Consider the following 22,096-nt stretch of genomic DNA (forward strand, 5'->3'; position numbering starts at 1 on the left):
AAAAAAAAAAAAAAAAAAAACCAAAAAAACCCAATCAACCAAACCAACCCTGAAAACCTGAAGTTGCACTGCATTGTTTTCTTAGCAGTTTGTGATGTCATTTTTTATATATGTTAAGAAAAACAAATTCTGTCACATTTGGAGTTTGAGATTTGGATAAGCCGAAATCAGGAGATTAAGTGTTCCGAGCTCTTAAATATTTCATCCACTTAAGTTAGATCCCATAATTCAGTCTGGCTTCTCTATCTCTAAACTATTTCCAACAAACTCTGAATTTTAATATAGAAAGATAAATCCATTGGTAAGTTTCTACTACTGCAGAGATATCCTTTTGCCTTTCACAGCAAGTAGCTTTAATGTTTAAATTTGCATACAAATTCCTTGCCATTTTTCTACGTTGATTCTAGTATTTATGCCAGTTTTTACTAATTCACCTCATCCTGCTACTCATAGGGTGCCTGATTTTGAAGCCTCTGAAAGACCACCACTGGAGTAATTGGGTGTTTGTTGGATCAGCGTCTCCAAAGATGGATGAAAACAAGAAACACAGCAGCTAGAGTTTTAAAAGGTGATTATCGGTATCATGCCAATGGGTTAAAACCAGCTGATGCATGCCTAAAGCTAATGAAATGCTAACTTAGTTTGTTTTGAGACAAGGAAAAGGGAAAATGGGAGATGGAAGAGGGAAGATGGAGGAGGGAAGGGAAGGAAAGGGAAAGGAAGGGAAGAGATACAGGAGGGAAGGAAGGAGGCGGGGAGGCAGGAAGGCAGGGAGGGAAGGAAAAAGCTGTAGGCGTTCTGCTTCATGGTTTGTACCCTTGATAGTAAGGCAGAGTTTTAGAAGTTGAATCGCCTATAGCTTTACAATATGGGATGTAACTACACCATCAAAACCGCTAGATCTAAAGAAAACTATAAACTTTTCAGGAAGGAGAAATTTAGCTCACTGATATATTTCATGTTTTAAATATTAGTGTTTTCTTTAGTGACACAATATGCTCTCTCCACTGGTAATTATTTATTTAACATCTAAACTTCAGGTCATAATCATTACAGTCATAATCATTCCAGACTATAAAGAAAGGTCATGTTTGCTACTAATTACTCTTGTTGAACAATGTGCAATCAATAAATGCAGAACAAATGGTATGTGAAGATATTTATTCAGATGGTATATCTGAAATAACACTACCTTTGGAATGGAAACTGGAAAACAATCATAAAATATAACTGTGTGTATTAGTGGTAAGCACTGAAGGAAAATAAGTTACGTTTTATAGATACATGATACATTTTCTACATTCTTTGAAAAGTTCTGGGGCTCTTCATTGTTTATGTTGACCAGCAATTTCTGACATATCGGAAAGGAGGGTCAGCCTACCCTGTGAGACACCAGTGGGCTCAGGCACTCAGAAAACTCAAACCATCTAAGCAGGACCAAAGTGTCATGACAACTTTCTACAGTTGAAAAAGGACCGTATAATTATAACACAAGCTACTGCTTACTAATGGGTGTAAGTTCTATTAATGCAAGCAGGTGAGTGGAAACCGTGCATCTCTAAATGGGAATATGGCCCCATTTGTAGGTAAACCTAGGCCCCTGGAATTATTCCCGCAGAAGTAGTGAGGACTGTGGCATATCCACATTGTAGTAGAAATGAGCAGTTCAGCCAAACATGCTGTGTTATTCTGCGGCCAGTGTAGCAAAATGCCTAAAGCCTCAGATGGTTAATTTAACATCAACCTGCGATGTATTATGCCTACCCTGAGACTGTGCTTGAATTTACAGCTGCAAATCTGTGTGTAAAAACGCAATGTCTTTTCTGTGGGAAATAAAGAAGTGGCATAGGAAATAGACACACAGAACAATCCTATTTGGCAATAACGAAGCAATGCTGCTGGGAGGAAAAAGTTACCTTCTCTAAGAGTGTAGCCGGCCTGCAGTCTAAACGTGGAGAAAAACATATTCTTGCTAAGCATGTGGTTTGCCTTCTTCTGGCCAATGCTAAACATGACATCAGAGTTGTTAACCTGACTCTTTTTCCGAGCAAGAAGAGTCACAAGTTAGGAAGTCTGCTTATGCACATCTTTTCTTAGATCCTCCTGACTCTCCTTAGGTTCTTGGGCTGATGACAGCATAGGTTTGACATTTTGTGCCTGACAACATTGTTTGTGAGACTCACAGATGAATGAGAAGCAGACTACGGTACCTCCTGTTTAAAAATATTGTTGTCATATGTCTTCATGTCTGATGACTAGGGAAGAAAAAGCTACACTTTCAGAAACACCTTCCCCCCCCCCCCCCAACCATTAATGCATAACTCTACTGTTTTCTAGACACTACTGTAAGCAAAATAACATTGCTCTTTTGATACATTGGTGCTAGACAACACCAATACACTTTGAGTGTGAAAGGAGCGTGAAATCACCTATAACACAAGAGCCAGTGTGAGAACAGGTAGATCATACTGTTTATGTGCTAATATCACACTGTTCATAACAGAAGTAGTAACAATTGTCAGTGGAAGCATTTCCTGACAATTAACATCCAGTTTGGTTTTGCCTTGAACCCTCAGGCCCTTCAGACAGCTGTAAATGCCAGGAAACGTCCTCTTCATTTCTTAAAAGATAAGCGTAGCTTACAACATTTAACTTGTAAACAGCTCATTCCTGACAAATTGGATGTCATGTTTTGTTCAGACAAATTGCTTTTCTTGGATCATGGAATATTTATGACATATTTTAGACCACACTACTCTGTGCATACAGGAGTCTCAAACTCTGTAATTGCATGCTAATAAAAACAAGAACTGAAGAATGTTTACATCTTTGCCCAACTGTATGTTTTCAGAAAGCAAAGAAAAAATCCAGAAGTTCATCTGTCATGTATACTCATGGATTATTCCTGGTCGTACTTGAATAAGCAAGCACTTCTCAGTCTGAGCTACTGTGTTAGATGTAGCGGTACTTGAAAGAGCACTTCTAAAATTTTAACCATAGTACTTCTGTTTGTTGTATAAATAACAGGTTGTGGAGAGTTATCAGATGAAATAGGTTATGAATCTCAAAGTAAAAGAGCTGCTAGGATCTCACATTCATATCTGAGTATTAAAACCAACTTGCCTTCTCTGTATCGGGCAAAAATTTTCTCAACAATAGCTGACATAATGCGTAAAAGATGAAGAGAGATGTGGCAGTCTTTAGTCAACACACATGCTGCTTCATCAACATGCAGTTTTATTTAGGATTCCCATATGATATATTTGGCTCCTCAGTGAGGTGTGCATTTTCCAGGGATAATCCAAGCATGTTAATATCGTGTGCCCAGACGCGATGGGAGCATTCAAATAGGCTCACGGTGAGAGCTTTAGAAAAGTGCGTAATAACAATACATTTTCTTGTGGTTTTGCAAGAGACTTATAGGAGCTGCCACGAGCCTTTCACAAGCTGCCAACACAAATCCGGCCAGGTCGACACTCCAATCTGAGTGCCGCAGCCTGTATTTTGCTTTTTCCATTGGCAGATGGTGGGGCGGCAGGTACCAGCCAACATCCTCAGACGAAGGGCTCATCCACGCAGCTGCAGGAAGCTCCGCGCTCCCCGGCACCGAGCACCCGCAGGGTGACCCGTGGGCAGCACGCGCCACCGCCCGCCGTGCCCTTGGGCCCAGGCGTCCGAGCGAGGCGCGCCGGCCTGGGGCGCGAGGACCGGCGCCCCGCGGCAGCGCGACGCCCGCGCTGGCGGCCCCCACGGCCACCCGCGCCCCTCGCCGCCGCCCGCGGCCACCCCATCCCCGCCGGCGGGGACGCCCGAGCCCTCCCTGCCCCGTCCCCGCCCGCCCGCTCGGTGCCTGCGCCCCCTCGGCGGTGCCCGCGGCGCTGCGCGTCGCTCCGCCCGGCCGGGGCGCCCCGGGGGGAGGCGGCGGGCGGGGGCGGACCGGCGGCGGCCGCTCCCCGCCTCCCGCCGCCCGGCACCGGGGGGCCGCGCCCCGCGCACCTCCCTGCCCCGCGGGGCCGCGCCGCGCACCCCGCGCCGCTCGCACACGGCGCTGCCGCGGCGCGGAGCGGAGCGGGGCGCGCAGGCGGCCGCACCATGGCTGCGCCGGCGGGGCGGCGGCGGGGCCGCCGCGGGCCCCCGCTCGCCCTCGCCCTGGGGCTCCTGGCCGCCGCGCAGGTAAGGGGCGCCGGGCCGGGCGCGGGCCGCGGCTCCGCGGGGCTGCGCTCCGCACCTGCGGCCGCGGGCGAGCTGCGCGCCGCCGGGCGCAGGTGGGCGCGGCGGCTGCTGGCGGGGCCGGGGCCGGGGCCGGGGCCGCTGCCGGTGCCGCTCCCGCGGGCGGCGGCGAGCGCCGGGCCGCGGGTCTGCGCTCCGCTCCGCTCCGCTTTGCGCGCGTTTCCCAGCCGCGGGCAACGTCGGCAGCGCCGGGCCGCGCTTCCCGGGCGGCGTTTCGCCCCGAGCGCCGGGTGCGGCTGTGCCCCGCGTCCCCCGCGGCGGGACCGCACCCCCGGCGCGCCGTGCAGGTCCTTTCCCGGGCTCGGCCGCCGGTTTGCCGCTGCCGGCTGCCACTGCGCAGGCCGTGGCCGGGCGGGGGGACGAGCCGCTCTCGGGAAGCCGCGCTCCGCTGCCCGGCGGCGGTGCATGGGCTCACGCTCAGCTCCGTGCGTGCCCTACGGAGGAGCGGGTGTGAACGCGGCTCGCCTCAGTCAGTCCCGTTTGCTTCTGGTCGTGAAGGGGTAACACGCTCTTTCAGCAAGTCGTGGCAGAACTGCAGTGAAGATGACGGTCTTTTCTGTGTTCAGAACGTTGGCGGAATTTACCCCTCCCAGGAAAAAGACTACTGAAGAATTAAATTAAAAAGAGAAAGGTCACTTACGTGAAATGAAATGAAATTAAAATGATGCACTATATAACTTCAGGCTGCCGCTGAAAGAGATATGCCTGGTCTCCCCCTCTGCTCCTGAACATGTGTTTTCTCCTCCCCCACAACCTCTGTATCTGTACTGTTGTACAACCATGAGTACCTTAGCTAAGTGATCCCGAGGAAAGTTCTTAATTTTTTTTGAGTGAGAAAGTTTTTTGCTGGATCAGTTTGCCAGACAGGCTCCTCTTCCTGCGTCGCTTCTGGAGCCCATGCATTGGAGACGGTAGAAGTGCAGAGGGGAGGCCCTGTCACTTAATGTCAAATCTGCAGACGTGGGGTCTGAACTGGATCATGACTGTGTCACCAGGCAAAACCTGCTGGGAGTACTGGTAGCAGCGGCGTGCATCAGGAGCGTGTAGGCTGGCCCGTAAGGTGTTCAGAATTACAGATGTTGCTGGAGGAGAGATTTGCTTTGGTATTTAAAGCAATTTCTGATGTGATCTAGTACTTGTTTCTGATAGAGGCCACTGGAGCCACAGTAGCTGCAATCTTGCAATGGAAACCTCGTCTGCCACCTCCTTTGCCCTTGTCACCAGCTCCATTCCCAGGACCGGGATCAGGCTGATCTCCTCTGGCAGTCGGCTCTGCCCATGCTTATCCTGGCCTCGTGCACCTGCTTACTCTCTTTCTTGCAAGCAGCTCCTCTTTGCAGGGAATTAAAATAGCTCCTTACTTCTTTTTTATATGCAAATACAGAATATTTAGGTTTACTTTTGAAGAAGTATGGAGAGAGTGAGATGCAGTGCAGGGGTCTGGGAGCTGGAACAGAAATGCAGTAAAGTTTCCTTTGGCTTTTATGTTAGATACTTAGTTACATGAATTTCATTTTACAGTGACTGAGATAGTGTTACTCTTGAAATAGCAGAGTTTGGCACTGCCTCTTGCCTCTAGTCTCAAATTTGCACCGTGATAGTGTGAATAAAATCAGTTGTCCTCATGGACAGCATTTCTTAGGGCCAAGAACATAATCAACCCGGCAAGCCTCCTGTTGTTGTTCTAGTATTTGTAATGTGAGATAGTAGCATAAGTGGGGATTAAAGCTGTGCTTTGCTAAGCACTCACAGGTATGTGTATGTGTGTACACATACGGAAGATATTTCCCGCCTTTGGAATTGTTGTAATTCTTTAATATTGCATAATATCAATCTAAATGTAAATAAAATTAAGACAAAATGAAGATTCTTATGTACTAAATACAACCATAAATGTAGGATTAGATGATGCAGCTATCCTGTATTATGGTAAAAGGGAGCATGCAAAATCCTTTGTCTTTTTGGGAAGAAGTAAGGTGGATCTTCAGATTGGATATCGTTGCTATTATCACTTTATAAGTCCTTCTAGAACTTGATTGAATTGGGTTTTTTAATAATAACAATAAATAAGGTATTCAACAAAAAAGTATGATAACTCCAGATGATGTGGAACTTTATTTGCAGTTTAGAATCCAGTGCTAGGTTGCTGGGGATGACCTGTGTTCCCACCGCATCCTCAGTTCAGTTTCTTGTGGAATTTCAGTTTCCTCTTCTCCCCCATAGTTTTGTCCAGAAATGGCTACTTCCGTTTTTGATAATTTTGTCTCCCTTTAGGTCTGTAATCCAATCTACTGGGTTTCAGTAGAAGTCCTTTTTCTTTTAAATTCTTAGAATGATTCTTCTTGCAGTGATTTTTTGTTTTTACTTTGGTGAAAGGCATTGGGGAAAGGAGGAAGGCTGAAGCACTCTGGATAGGAAGGGAGCTAATGGGAGGGTAGTGGTTGGCCAGTGGACTGGGTGGAGAAGAAATGGGACTTCCTCAGTGGAAATGAAGATGTGGAAGTGAAGTGGAGGAAGGATGTTAAGGAGACACCCCGATGACCACAGAGGAGGAGACCAAGGTGGGTGTCTAAAGGGAGGGAAGAGAGAGAGCCCAGAGGAAGGGCTGGGGTGGTGAACTCATGTGCTCAGTGTTGGGGTTTGCTTCAGAGAAGTGAGAAAAGAAGATGGCACCCATGAAAAAGCGGTAGGGATTATTTTACCGGTCCTCCGGTATCAGGGAAATCCACTAGCAAAAGAGCTGTATTACCCTCCAGTGGGTTGGTGGAGGGGATGATGACAACTTATTACTTTTGTCAGTTTCTGTTAGCTCAAATGGCAGAAGTCCAGGCAGAATATCTATAGGCTCCAGCCCTGCTGACGAAAGATACAGGCGTCAGCAAAAACCACATGAAAAAATCTGCTGGTTTCTTTCATTTTTTTCACGCTGGTATTTTTTGGCATAGCAGATAACATTAAGAAAATATGTTAGGACTGTGAAGTCAAGTGCTTAAAAATTAAGTGTCTTACTTAAGATTGGCTTTACAACCTCAGTGCGGTTCCTTTGTGAATATGAAGTTTAAAGCAGGTTTAAATCACACCAGGTCACACCTCCTTTTCCTTCCCAATCTCAGTAGACAGGATGGGCCAGCATTATGGGTGAATAAGGCTATATGAAGACAGTAGGTATTGGTTGATATGTGTTAGAGAAATTGGAAAGTGTGACATGAATGAGATGGTTAAAGCATCTGAATGCTGCCTGGGAGGATAAGAGTTTGTTTGCGATGTTGGTAGAATCACTTCAGACCAAAATTTACATAGATGGTCCCTCTTTCTTCCTTATTTTCCGAATGCTTCATTTGAGACCTGAGGGCAATTTTCAGTGGTGCCAATTTCTTCCTGAAGTAGCTTGAGTCAGTGGAAATTATGATTTGAATAACTGATTGCTGCCTCATGCTCTGTGCTCTGAAAAAAAACAAGTCCTAACAATCTGGGCACTTAGAATACATGGTTCTTCTGGTCTGAGCTCCTCTCTTCTCCACTTGTAAACAGAAGTTAGTTGTGTCCCCATGAACAATTGTGCAAATTAACATTTGTGAAGCACCTGAATTTTGTATTGCTCATATGTACGGAAAACCTTACTGAAAAAATGGATTTTTACAGTTGCAGTTTTGAATGGTATACAGCAAATACAGTAGGATAAAATGAAAGGATGAACAGATGCTGATGAAGGGGGCACTGCCTCGCTTGCATGCAAAATGAGGCATGGCCTGGTAGGTGGAAAAATATATCCAATGTATAAATAAGAGGTATACCAAAATGTAGAACATAAGTGGGAGTAGTTCAGGTTGTACATGCAAAGCAGATTCTGTCATTTCCTAAACTTGACAACCCTCTTCTAATATTTTCTGCTTTTAGTATAAACAGATTGCTTCCTTTTTGATAAATTGGTCATCGTTTTGACTCCTAGATAGTGACTGCAGGTTTAGCAATGTCACATATTAAAGACAGGTGCCTTTTTAAGTGAAAAATGGATTAGTGTTATTTTCACCAGTTCTGTCAGCTACCTCATTACCTAGAAGAAGGGTTAAGATAATGGCCCAAGCAACTAGGTATTTGTCAGGGTTAAAGAAAAAAAATTGGATAAGACTGTCTGGTGATGAACATGGTTAACCCACATGTGTTACTAATTAGCAAGTATATAAGCACAGAATAACTACAGAATAACTTAGGTTGGAAGGGACATGCAGAGGTCCTTTAGTCTAACCTCCTGCCCTAAGCAGATCTGATTAGATGAGATTGCTTAGGATGTGTCCAGTTGAGTCCTGAGCACCTCCGAGAGACTTCATAGCCTCTCTTGGTCCCTGTTCCAGTATCTGACCATCTTCAGAGTACCAGATTTTTCCTTTCATCTGATCAGGATTTCCCATGTTTTGACTGGTGTTCATTACCTGTTGTCCTACTGCCATGCACCTCTGAGAAGAGTTTTGCACGGCCTTCTCTGTGCCGTCCCGTCGGGCAGGGTCAGGCAGCGCTAAAGTCTGCCCGTCCCCTTCTTGTCTCCCGGCTGAGCCGGCTCAGCTCCTTCCCCCTCTCCTCCTGCACCCGGCGCTCCAGCCCCGACCATCGTGCTGATGCCGTGCGGCACTGTCTGTCCTGTGCTGGGGGGCCCAAGCCCGGACACGGCCACCAGGATCAGTGTCACCCGTGCTGGATGGCGGACAGGGTCCCTGCCTGGGACCTGCTGGCTGCTGCCCTGCTCGCGCAGCCCCGGGCGCGGGGGCTGCTTTGCTGCCCGGGCGCGGGGGCTGCTGCCCGCTGCGTGGCCGAGCTCTGGCCCTCCAGGGCCCTGAGACCTTTCCTGCAGAGCTGCTCCTGGCCGGTCAGCCCCAGCCTGTCCTGCTGCAGGGGGCTTGTGCATCCCGGGGGTCAGGCTTCCTGGGAGGGCACGCGATCCCCTCATCCCGACCATTAATGAAGATGCTAAACAGCACGAGTCCCAGTATTGATCCTCTAGGGATGCCACTTGTCACTGGCCACCAGCTGGTCTTTGTGCCACTGATCACAACTTTCTCAGACCAATAGTCCAACATATTTTCCATCCACCTTACTGTCCACTTGTCTGGCCAATGTCTCACCAGTTTAATGATAAGTCCTTGTCAAAGGCCTTGCTATAGTCAAGATTTACAACACCGACTGCCCTCTACTTGTCCACAGCATCAGTCACCTCATCACAGAAGGCAGTCAGGTTGGTCAGATAGGATTCACTGTTGGTACACCTGTGCTGGCTTGCTACCTGGTCCCTCTCATGGCTGGAAATGGCTTCCAGGAGGATTTTCTCAATCACCTTTGCAGGGACTGGGGGTGAGGCTGACCAGCCTCTAGTTCCCTGGATCCTCCTTCTTGCTCTTCTTGAAGACAGGTGTGACATTTGCCTTTACTCTGGTCATTAGGAACCTTCCCCAGTTGCCGTGATCATTTGAAAATCGTAGAGAGCTTCTTCTCAATGACGCTGGCCAGTGTCTTCAGCACCACTGGATGCATCCTGTCTGGTCCCATGGACTTCTCTGTGTCCCAGTGTCTGAACTGCTCCCTAACTCAATCTTCTTCTCCCATGGGTCCCTCGCTGTCTCACTCCCACAGACTCCACCAGGAGGTTCACAGACTTGGGAAGCCTGAGGGCAGATCTTACTTGTGAAAAAAGGCAAAAAAAGCATCGAGTACCACAGCTTTTTCCACACCCCTTGTCACTAGGTCCACTGTCTCCTTCAGCAGCAGGCCCACATGTTCCTTAGCCTTGCTTTTGCTGCTGAGGCACTTACAGAAGGCATTTTTGTACCATACTGCTGAAGAGAAATGCAGGTTCTTTGTAAATAAATGGGAATTGTGATTCCCATTTCAACAGAAATCGGAAAACTGGAAGTGTTTATGTTTGATTGTACAACATGACACATTATATGATCTCTAAAGATATCCTTTGTTACTTTATTGTGTGATAGACTTGACTTGACCCCAACGATCAAGTCTTGTGTAATTGCTTTTGCCTCCTTAGGGTGAAGGAGAAGGAGGGAATCAAACTTCTGGTTATGCTTTCTGTCTGTTGCAAGTTCTCAAGATTTCTGTATTAGATGAAAGGCCATTCTTTCTCATTCCTTTGTTAAAGCTGCATGCCAGATTTCATGGAGTTAAAAAATTACACTCTCTGTGAGTATTTCCACCAATAATCAGGTTAATAATGCCATCATAAGTTAGGTACAGATATGAAATGCTCTTTTTATCTCACTATTAATGAGTGGCAGCAGAGTGGATTGAAGAGCAAGTTCTTCAAAAAGTGGAGGTATAATTTTTCATAATCTAGATTGGATTAGTATTATTATGTCCCAGTCTCACGTCCTGTAAATTACTCCTCAAGTATAACTATAACCTATGCATTAAAATGTAGTTCTGGTCCCAGTGTGGAAGTTCACACGGGATGCATCAAGTGAACACTAGGGGTGTATGGGAGCATCAAAGGGTGTAATTTATTGTGTTGTATGTTTATTGCTTCTAGATGTGCCCAAAGGTTAAAGAATTCAGCGTGGCTTTAAAATGACCCTGTTTTTTGTGTTAGGAGTTTTGACAATCTTGGTTAGAAACTGAATCTTTTCCTTGTACCTCAAACTCACTTAATGTGAAAAAGCAGCAAAGGAGGAGTGCAGCCATCTTTTTAATTCTCTTCCACTGCAGCTCCACACTTCAATACTTTTTCGCTGCAACTTTCTTCTTTTAAAATATCCTTTTCAACAATATATAATAAAGTGTGTCTTGCATATAATCAAAAAGCTGATCAAGCATGATAAAGTCTGTCAATGGGATGATGCACAGTGGCCTGTACTGGCATGTCATTAGCTAGATTCAGTAACGCAAGAATTCCCTCTGTGCTTCTGCTCCTCTATTTTATCTTCCCATGATGGGTCAAGTACATGGGTATATGTTATCATTGTGTACTTTGAGGCATTTTGCATCCTATGCAGTCACGTCCAGGCTACAAAGAAGATATTTCTTTTTTAGTGTGCAATGTAACAGCAATGTAGCATGTCAAGTTTACAAGAGCTGGTGAATAATGCCATATGCAACTGAATCATGACCCTGTTAAATTAAATTAAACTCTTTAGACTCCTCTCAGTCTTCAGGGTATGTATTTTATGTGCCTTTTGAGAGAAATGTGCGTCAGCATAATTGTTGAACGTGTAAGTGCAAGGAAAGTTACTGAGACGGAGAGAAATGGAAAAGAAAGAGATGGCTTAGGACCTTTGGGGAATACACTAAGCAGAGGTACACTAGGAATAGATCACTAGTCTTATTTGACATGCAGCTATACGTTCTAAGAATAGGAGAAAAAAAGAAAGGAGAAAAAAATAAATTGCATACATTTGGAATTAATGTTTAAGTAGAAAACAGATTGTAACAATGAGTTATGTTGTATAACAGAAAGCCCAGTTCTTTAAACACGTTATTCTACTGAGTGGAGGAAAGCAGTATTATACGGGCTGCTCAGAACAGCTCTGGACTGGTGTGGGATGGAGTGAGTGACCTAGCAGGACTTTCCCATCTCTGCCAGTAATACCCATCAGAGGAATTATACAAAACCTCATCTTACATCTATGCTTCAATTTGTTCACAGTCCTGTACGGCCAGATGCCATAAATAATGACTGCATTACATCAGTCCTAGATATGGGTTGTGGAGTGTTGTTTGATACTGTTGCTTTTGACTCAACAGGATGTTTCCAGAATTTCCAACTGTATGAATATATATTTCTTTAAACTGGCCCCATATATGTCAGATCTTTTAATGAGGCATTTAATAATGGATGAGTGGATTTATACAAAATGGCAAGTAATTGTCTCATTTAGTTTTGTTTTGACTTACAGATTAAATGGGCATATGTATTGTATAGAACTGAAAGTCCTTCTGGTGGATTTTGATGTAGTTACAACAACACCTCTGCTGCATATAGCTCAGGCGGGAGGCAGAAACCAGTTTTTCTTAGGGTTGCACAGGTGTTTGCATTCTGTGAAAAGTCGACATCAAGCAAAGACTTCTTTTATAAGAATTTCACTACTTCTGTGTAACTGCAAAAGCCAAAACTTAGTCCTCTGTGGCCGCATGTTTTGTTTTCTGTTATTTCTCAGTATTAAATAAAGAGAGAGGAGCCAGACTCATCCTGACTTACATTAACTCCCAAAGAAATGACTGGCCAGCTGCTCTGCATCATGTTTCTCAGCCATGAAAAACACCCCTCCTGTTTTATCATATGCTTGGTTGTCGTGTGTCATAGTGGGGAAGGGGAAATTAAGAAGGGAAGAATTTTTGGAGAGATGAATGGTATTTTAAGATTTTTCTTTCAATTTCATAAAATTTGATGTTTAAGGCTTTAAAATTTTGCAGTTGGCTGGAGGGTCAAGGAAGTAGTAGAGATCAAACTGAATGACTAAATAAACACTTTGCTTAACCAATGTTTGGAAGAATGACACATTTATTTCTTTTTTTTTCAGAAAAAGAAAAACTGCTTCAGTGTAATAAGCAGTGTCATAAATTTCATGGCTATTTACCATGATAGCATATGAATGGTGGTCCCATTTTGGAGTGAAAATAACTTGATACTTCTCTGAAATTTCATTAGAAAATTGTCCTTTTTGACAGTGGAAGTATCTGAAATTTTAAATGTCTGTATGTTTCAATGAGAAAATCCAGACTTTGCAAAATCTCTCACAGAAAAAAGGTGGGCCTACGTAAAAGTCAGGAATTCATTTTGAAATATTTTTTCTCTTCCCGCACCCCGCCCTTATTTCTACCCAGCCTTTTGAAATCCCCTTGCTATGGCTTTGCTTCTGCTAAAAAGTGTATGTGTATGTGTTGTGCGTGTGTGTGCGTGACTTCGGCTGTAAGTGATCCCAGTGAACGCCGGAAATCAATCACATGAATCAACTTACACAGATTTACATGTCTGCAGGTTTGGAGACTGTGTCTGAACCGTCCTTAGAAATGAAACAAGACCTCCGTGTTTGGTGTGTCCCTCCCCATTGCCTTTTACTTCTAACCTTTAACTTGCAGATAATGGCACCGGATATTGCCTGCAAAGGCTTATAATGAGACGTGTCACTGAAGGATAATGCTTCACCTGTGATTTGTACAGTGGATTTTCAAATTCTGTGTAGTGGAAGACTGCTGTCAAGAGGTAAACTCTTGAAATCCACTTGCAGTTAAATAAAGTGCCTACGAGTTTCTGTGCTGCGTTGCAATGATCAATTGAAGGCAATGTTTATTCAGGAGATGAGTGCTTTTCAAACTTAGGATTTAACTTTTTTTTCTTTTCTTTTTTAAGGGATACTCTTCAGATTCTAGTCAGCATTATGTTTAATGAATTTTCTACAAAGATGTTTTTATCTGTCCTGTCTAGGGTTAAATTCTATGAGGCCCTGCCCAACTTCACTGAGTCTTTACGAAGGACTATTTCAGAAGGTTAAAGGGAGGTTGCCAGATGGGTCAGAACTGGGAAATTTATATTGGTATTTAGATCCATACTAAAGGTCATTTTATGAGAGAGTGAGCTGTGTGTTTATTTTTAAGTTCCTCATTTTTATGTTTCATAGGTCATAAATGCTTAAGTATTTTCGTTTGCTAACAAAATATACTCTTATCCTATTGTCTTTTAAGACAATCAGCTATGAATACAGCCTTGCAAATATATACTTGTATATGCATTGGTGGGAAGTAAAAAAAACTCTTGTACATCTGAAGGTTGCTTGCCCTCACTGCCATAGCATTCAACTTCAGGAGCTACAGAGAAGACATATGATGGATCATTTTGTGGGTGAATTATGCACGAATGAATATGTGCTTAATCTGTAGTAAGCAAAACTGAAATATGAAACAAATACACTAGTTTCATATAGGCAGGAAAGCACTTTGTTTTTCTTTTAATCTAGATGCTTGTGCTATATTAACATTTTTATGAGAACAAAAGTTTCTGTCCTTCCTACCCTGTATTCACTCTCTGATACTTTTGGCAACAGTGCCATGACATTGTTATGATGTTTTGTGTTTGAAGTAAATGAGCATATTGAACACAGGAGGGTTTCTTTCTTTCTTTCTTTCTTTCTTTCTTTCTTTTTTTTCTTTTTTTTTTTTTTTTTTTTTTTTTTTTTTTGTAATATGTGCTCTTTCAAATAGAAAGGACAACACTTTTCTGGCTGAAAGATTTTTTGTCAAAGACCATGAAATTTCCTTATCTTTGCATCATTTTCTTTCTGTTGTTTTCCTGATCTGAAACTGTGTTGCTGTAGAAGGTACACATCTTCAATATCAAATTTAAAACATATCTTTCCTGAGCTAATCATAGCAAGGTCGTAATGTAGAAAGGATTTATTATTTGATGGCTGGCTTTTTCAGAGAGGTTGAGCATGGGGTTTACCAGACTGCCATTGATCTTGAACATGATTTGGAAACCTAACCTAATCTGCTTACTACGATAACTGAGGAATCTAGTAGACACTGAACAGCCAGATAATGAAAAATGTTTTTATCTGCTAGAAAGGACACATAAGTAAAAGAAACAGGAAAACTGGATGCTTGGTATGTGTTCGGTGGGAGAAATAAAGCAGAATTCATCTGACAGGCAGTAGTTTCTGCACATCCCGTGACTGACTGACTGATGTGCTTAGTATTTTGGATAGATAATACAAAAATCGCTGAACCCTGATACTGGGAAAGTAACTTCACTTAAAATAGTACTAGATGGATATATGAGTGCAAACTCCACAAAATTATTAAACTTTCTGCTAAAATAGAATTTTGAGGAAGGAATTTAAAGCTATAGCTGAACATTTTTTAGAGAAAGGTCTTTTATCACAGAAAACTCTTTCTGGAAAGGCTTACTTCAGGTTGTTTTCAGAAATTCTGGGAACTTTTTTTGTATATGTTTTATTTGAATTATATTTGAGGTAAAAATTCTGATTCTGTCAGGCTCTAAATTATTTTGTTTCTGTAATTAGCTGAAACTTCATACTTGGGCAAAGTGAATCATTCTGAAATTACTTCACGAAACTTGCACGCTGGCCAGAGATTTAAAAAATTTTTTTTTTTACTTCATTAAAAATTATTATTTATTTCATAATTTATTTATTATTTTGGAAGGTTTAGTGAGGGATAATAGTCTCCTGCAATTTTTTATTCTTTTCTTTTCTTCTTAAATGTTAACAAAAACCTGTGTGATATCTAAAATTTCTGTCAGAGAGAAACATGGATTTCAGCTCAGGTTTAAAATGGTAACATTCATTTGCCTCATGTCCTTATTCCCTTCTCTCCTGTAATTAAGATGATGGAGTGTTCTTTGACTTTGGCGATGTAAATTTAAGTATTTGCATTGAGTCTGCAATAATTTTCAAGGAATCATTAAAGATCAATCTCTTTAATTTTTCTTTTGTTGAACTTTGCTGTCAACTTTCAGTAGTAATTTTTATTTGGAAAAGTATTCAATATGTTATTTGTAAAGTGATAGTCTGGGGAAAATGAAAAATGGCTTATAATAGCATCAAAACTATCTTCAACCTTAACTAATGGTCATAATTCCGGAATCTTGCCCCATATTCAGACCTCTCATTCTGCTTTTAATTGGCTGCTGACTAGAAGGAATGAGAGCTGATATCCCAACAGGACCCCTGAAATATTCCGGGTTGTGGCACAGCCCTTCTTCTGGTCTTGCGGAACGTAGACTGATATGTTTTCATGCCAGATCACCCCTAAAGAATTCTGAATATTGGAGCACACTTAAAATGAATATTTACTGTGCCCTTTTCAAACTGTTTTCTAGTAAGAAAAATATTACAGCTTTGAACTATGCCAGTTACGTGACATCAGGCCTTGATCAAGATGAAAATATAGAGGAAAACACAGCAGTTTGTTGAAATAATTTGAAAGGTTCGTATGTGAACCATGAAGACAAGAGACTGTGCAGTGAAGGACAGGCTAGTTTTGTTTTGAAAGGAATTACTCCTCCGTAGCTGGATGTATTCTTAATATAACTGGGCACTATATTGAGGCTGTGTCAACACTAGAAGGAAAACAGGTGTGTTTTAAAGCACATGGTAATGTATTTTAAAGCACGTGGTGAAACCTTCTGTAGACAAGTCAACATGCTGTACTCTGTGTTAGCGGTTTGGAGTTCGCTCCTGTCTGTGTTGGGTTTTACTGTTTGTATTCTCACGCATTTTTGAAGACATATCTCTTTCCTGGCACATGCAACGCCAAAGCAGTGCGCTACCACATGAAACCCCAGGTTATCAGTTGACTCAGCTATTTCCATGCAAAGTCAGTCCCTGACTCTGTCTGCTCTGGAGCAAAACAAACTCTGGCTTTTTGAATGTGAGGGCTTAGATCTTCCTAGGCCGCCTTAAAAACTCAAGCCAAGATGAAAATATGGAAGAAGGCTAAGTATAAAGCTGCTCAGCAGGCTTTTTTTAAAAGTATATTTAGAGCCTTGTCAGGCCCTGTAATATCCTTGTGGGATTTTAACTTTAATAGGACATGTTTTGAAATAGTGACCATAGCTACAGAAGAAGATTGACACATCAGTTACTCTGGACAGGCAACAGGATAAAATGCAATAGTTCGCCAAGCTGTTTAGAAAAACATAGGTACGATGTTAATCAAGAATTCACACAATCCAAAAATATATCAAGTCGTAATGACTATTTTATCATTGCAGCACATATGACTATCTGACATTGGTGGTTAATATAAGTACAAGAAAAGCACTGGCATAGCTACTGGACGTAGAGGAAGGGTTGGCAAAAAGCTCCTGGGTTTAATACAGGAGTTAAAATATTTTTGCGTCTGATGAAAGGAACTTTAGTGTATTTGTGTTCCTGTGGTAGAATTGCATCAGATATTCAATGAATGAATTGCCATTAAAGGAGAGGGGTAAGAGAGACCTATGTATGCATTTGTTTTGTTATATTTTAATCTCTGAAAGGCTTTAATCTGTCCTGCTGAAAAAGAGGGTACCAATTTTACAGCAATATATTTTTTAAAATACTTCAAAATACTAATATTTTGTGCTGGCTTATGAAGATGTCCCTAAAAATAAGATCATGCAGCTGGAAACTGAAGTTTGTATGTTTCATTCCTCCAAATTGCTGCATGTAAATTTGGCAGCCATGTGAGCAGCATACTTAGTTCTCCTGTGTTATATGAGATCACTTGTGAAATGAAGACTGTCATATTCTGCTTTGCCAATGGTAACTCAAATAGAAATACCTTAATAAAATGCTTTGAATCCCATTGAGTGTTCTTCCTTTTTAGTTTTGTGTTGCAGATTGTGTACTCTATTCTGTAAATACACTTTGCTCATTTAGTTTTTTGGCTGCTCAGGTCCACTCAGATCAAAGTCTTGTTGGGGATGCACGTGGTATTTTAGGAAGTTTTTAGGTAAATTAAGAAAGGAAAACAGCAATAAAATTTGATGTCATCACTTGTGAACTTCCAGAATTTTGACCCTCTCCATTTTTATACACGGTAAAATCCTTTGTTCACTTTTTGTATTGAATCCTGCTTTGGGAAAAACTCATCTGACTTATCAATGGTAGGGGCAATAGCAAGGGAAGTGGTATACCAATTGTATGTCCTTACCAGACAATGTGTTAAATGGACAAAGTGGTTAAACATGCCCCAATTTTTGCCTGTAGTGAAGAATATTAATGAGCACAACATTTTGTCTCCTAATATTTTACATGAATTTTTGCTGTTGCCCTGTGAGGAAGATAAATTGTTTTTGGTCCTGTTTTGGTGACAGGAGGAGTAGATAGAGCTACCCAAGTTGTACCTAAAAAGCCGTTAATGAAGCCATTATCTGCCATCCATGTAGATCTGTGTCAGCAGCATCTAATCCTTTCTTGGTGCTCCCTCTCCTCTTGTAAAAATGGCATGGGTTGGATTTAACCTCGGTGGAAGTACTATAGTGATGCAAACCAGAGTTAAAAGAGGAGACTAAAACAGTTCCAAATACTTGGTTCAACATCATCAATTTCATAAAATTTTTGAGGCCTCTAGAAAGGGAGTTGGGTTGTGTCACGATCCACGGCTGATGTAATGATGCAAAACACTCTTTGCATGGGACAAACTGCTTGAATGCATCTCCTAGAAGCCAACCCGACAGGCTTTTTTCCTGTTGTTCTGGCTACTTAGCAGGAGAAGAAATGCACAAAAACCTCTTAAAATGTCCTAACGCCCCCCTCCTCCTCACGAGGTGCTGTTACTGCTTTATTTGCTGGTGGGAAAGGTGAGGAATTCCAGAAAACCTTGAGCCAGGTGCTACTTGCTTTTTCCTTAGATTTTATCTTCTGGTGAGTATTTACCTCAGCAGCTTGGAAAGTTGGCCTTGCTCCCCTCAGTGTAGAGGAAAGAGGTGTGGCTCTCTTTCACTCTCCCAATACTCCAATTTTACTTCAGCTCATACAGAGCATGAAGTGCAATTGCAAATTTTACTTATGGGGTAGCATACTGAAACTTTTGCTAAATAGATTTTTAAATATCTAACATACATTGACTATGTTGAAAAATTTTTAATGTTTGGCAATATGTGTATGTGTACATAAGTCTTATTGCATCAGACTGTATGTGCATGATTAGATATTTTCCAAATGTCTATAGGTCCTTGGATAGAAATCAGTTTCCTGCAGATCTTAGAAAGGGCCAGCTGTGTATTTAAGTGGTAGAAATACCTAGTATTTTTAAATATTTATGAAAAACATGAAACAGCAAAGCCTTTAAGCAAAAATGTGACTTTAAATAAGTTTACTGAGCTGGAATAAGCCTATTCTTGGATATTTGAATGCTGTGTTTCAGATTGTCATGCAAGAAGACAGTTATGTGTCTGGTTAGTAAGTCTTACCCAGCTACAAAACTCAAAATCTACTCTTTTGAAGGTCCTCTACACACTTACCTGATTTTCTTTACCCTTGTAGGTTGATATGGCTTAGATTTTTTCGGTCATCATTTAATACAATTTTGCATTGCATCCTGTCAAACGTAACTTAATTCAGTCTTTTATGTGTATTTTGTATTGTAAGAAGTCTACTGATTGACCGTTCCCTCTCCCACTACTTTTTAAAAAAAATCTCAGTTTCATCCATGCATCAGTTTCTTCAGTTTCATGAGCTGATCTCTGCATCTGAGAGTTCAAGCGAGGGCTGGTTTCGGGTCGTATGCGTCTGTTCCCTTACTGTGCTGTTGCCCAGGTGCCCCGGCCGTGCTGAGCCTCGAGCTGCAATCAAAGTTAGGCAGGGAACACGGAGATGGCTGGGCTGCAGGCATGGGGTGGGGGTTGCACCGGGTGGAAGATACTAGTGTCGGGTTTAGCAGCAGTTAGAGCAGACCCGGCAGGGCTGGGTCTGAGGTCTGTCTTTCGGTGCGGCTTGAGAACAGGCAGGTAAAAAGGCTGATTTTGAGAGTGCTATCAGCATCTACCGCGATGAATTCAGTACATTGTTGGAAGGAATGTTATTTCTTAGGAAGGAAGCAGTATGTGTTGAAACATGTAGAATCAACAAGCAGCAGTTTTTGCCTTTGGGGTTTTATAACAAATGATGGTTGGCTATGGATTCGGGCACAGGCTACAGGATGGGCATGCCTGACACACAAAATCACCTTTCCTGTACTTGTAACTCTTGTTACAAGTGTTCAACACATGTTGAATTGCTCGTACAGTTCAAACAGAAGTGTCTGAAGTAGAACAGACAAACACGTCTCAAGATGACCAACAATATACATTTCTTCAAATTAAACCTCTGAATGAGATAAATGTGTGCAAAAAGGTCTGAGTTATTTAATCTCTCTGTATTTTGAACGGAGCACTCTTAAGCACCTTGAGGTGAGCTCATGTAAATATAATTTGGCAGACAGTAGCAGGGATTATTATGCAACTACAATATGTGTGAGACTAAGTGAAAGAGAGCAAGAAGCAGTTTGTGCTGCTGCTGGCACATTTTACTGCAGTTGAATTCTGCACAGCAGACCTGAAAAACATTTCTGAAATTATCACTGCAAGCAGTATGTCTTCAGTGAAGCTGTAAAAGTAGAAGAGAGAAACATTTCCTTTTTCATTTGTATGAATATAATAATGCGGTATATTTAGATTTTTTTCTACTTTTTAAAATTTTGTCTTTTTTATTAAAAAAGGAGCTTAGTGAAGCACAGTTGAGAAGATCTTTCAGTTTCTGATCTGATTTTTAATGAATTGACATGTTCCTTTTGTCTAGCCTTTAGTTTATAAGGGATACCTTCTTTTCTTTTTCTTTTTTACCTTCTGAAGATAGATAATGAGATAAACATGAGAGTCTTACTACATTGCTTTGTGAGTAAAAGTCTGTATGTTTTGCCAAGTCAGATGTAAACTGAAATCAGCTGTGGGTAGGTAATACACAGGAATGTGTATATGTATTAACTATAGTTATATATTAACTATAGATAAATACAGGATTTATCCTGTATGTTGTCCTGTTACAGGTTTGTCCTGTGACTTAGATCAGCATATAAAATGTCCTGTAACCTCAGATCAGCATGTATAGGAGTGCAGTTCAATTAAGAAAAGAACTTGTCTTCAATGTTCTTGACAAGGTGTATTTTGGTATGTATTTGCTGTCATTTCAAATTCACTCACTGGGACTGAAACAAAAGTTTCTAGATGGCATATCTATTGGTGACAACATCTGTTATCCACTACAGCTGTGTTTAATAGTCAGTGTATTTATTGTAGACTTTGTCTTCATTGCAGTCAAGACCAATGTCCATTCAAAGGATGTTAAGCTGCCGTAGGCCATCCCTTTGCTTTAAAGGCTAGGCATCCTCTTCTGCAGGGTAAGTTGTTCTATAGTGTAAATTTGACTGGCTCTGACTGCTTTAGAGTTACGCCAGGAAATGATCCACTAAAATGAAACAGTAGGTAGGTCTGTGCAGTGAATGGCCATGTGTGATACAGGAAGGAAAGAAGGACTTATATTTGAAATTAAAATTCTGAATGCAACTTAAAAACTAATACAGAGAGAAAGATGAAGTTCTGGTTAGTAATCCATTAAAGGACTGGTTACAGAGGCTTGAATTCAATGCCATCTTCACAACTAAACCTCCATGACCTCTGGCAAAATATTTAGCACTGTGACTATTTTAAGGTGATTATTTCTCATCCTCTTGAAGAAAAAGATAGTTAGGAGGAGGAACAGGTGTGTAAAGCATGTTGAAAATGAAATGTCCTTTATGTTTAAATTCTCTTGTTGTTAGAAGTAAAAGACTCTATGGGGCATTTTCGAAGGCCACACCAACGTCTGAGAGACTATTTAATCACAAAAATGTCAATGATTAAGCAATGTATGGAGATAAGAGTTTGCAAGAACTGGAAGGAGAGATTGGCACTGCCAGTGTTTCAAACGGAACTTCTTCCAGGTGATTTACAGTTTGTCTGCCAGTATTTTTATTTTAATAAAGAAGATGTAATGAAAACAGCTTACGCAGGCAGTTACTGTACTTGGGGAGGCAGAAATCCTAGTCTGTTCGTGTAATCTAGGCCTTTTTTGCCTCCGATCAATTGTGATGGAGTAGATGCAATTCAGTTCTCATTTTCCCCTCTAGAAACAAAGCTATCCTGGAAGCATGTAGATACTTAGTTATTTTTTTTAAAAAAATTAAGAATTGACTGCAAAGACAGCACTGAGTTTTTAAATTATTATGCTTACTGGCAATATTGCTGCAATATAGGCAAAATATTTTGAGTAACAGTAATATAAGTATGTGATAAAAATGAACTGATCAAATTTTGATCTATCTGATGCACTGTCAAGCTATAGACTAGACT

At 41.8% G+C, this 22,096-nt stretch overlaps 1 protein-coding gene across 1 annotated transcript in view; it reads left to right on the forward strand.

Moving 5' to 3' along the window:
• The first annotated feature begins 3,954 nt into the window (after positions 1-3,954).
• ADAMTSL1 (ADAMTS like 1) overlaps positions 3,955-22,096 on the forward strand; it is a 462,450-nt gene continuing 444,308 nt past the window's right edge. Inside the window, exon 1 of the mRNA XM_064502670.1 lies at positions 3,955-4,173. Within this exon, the coding sequence (XP_064358740.1) occupies positions 4,093-4,173 (81 nt within the window). The 5' untranslated portion in view covers positions 3,955-4,092. The remainder of the gene's footprint in view (positions 4,174-22,096) is intronic.

Source organism: Dromaius novaehollandiae, chromosome Z (assembly GCF_036370855.1).
Source record: "Dromaius novaehollandiae isolate bDroNov1 chromosome Z, bDroNov1.hap1, whole genome shotgun sequence".
Taxonomy (NCBI): domain Eukaryota; kingdom Metazoa; phylum Chordata; class Aves; order Casuariiformes; family Dromaiidae; genus Dromaius; species Dromaius novaehollandiae.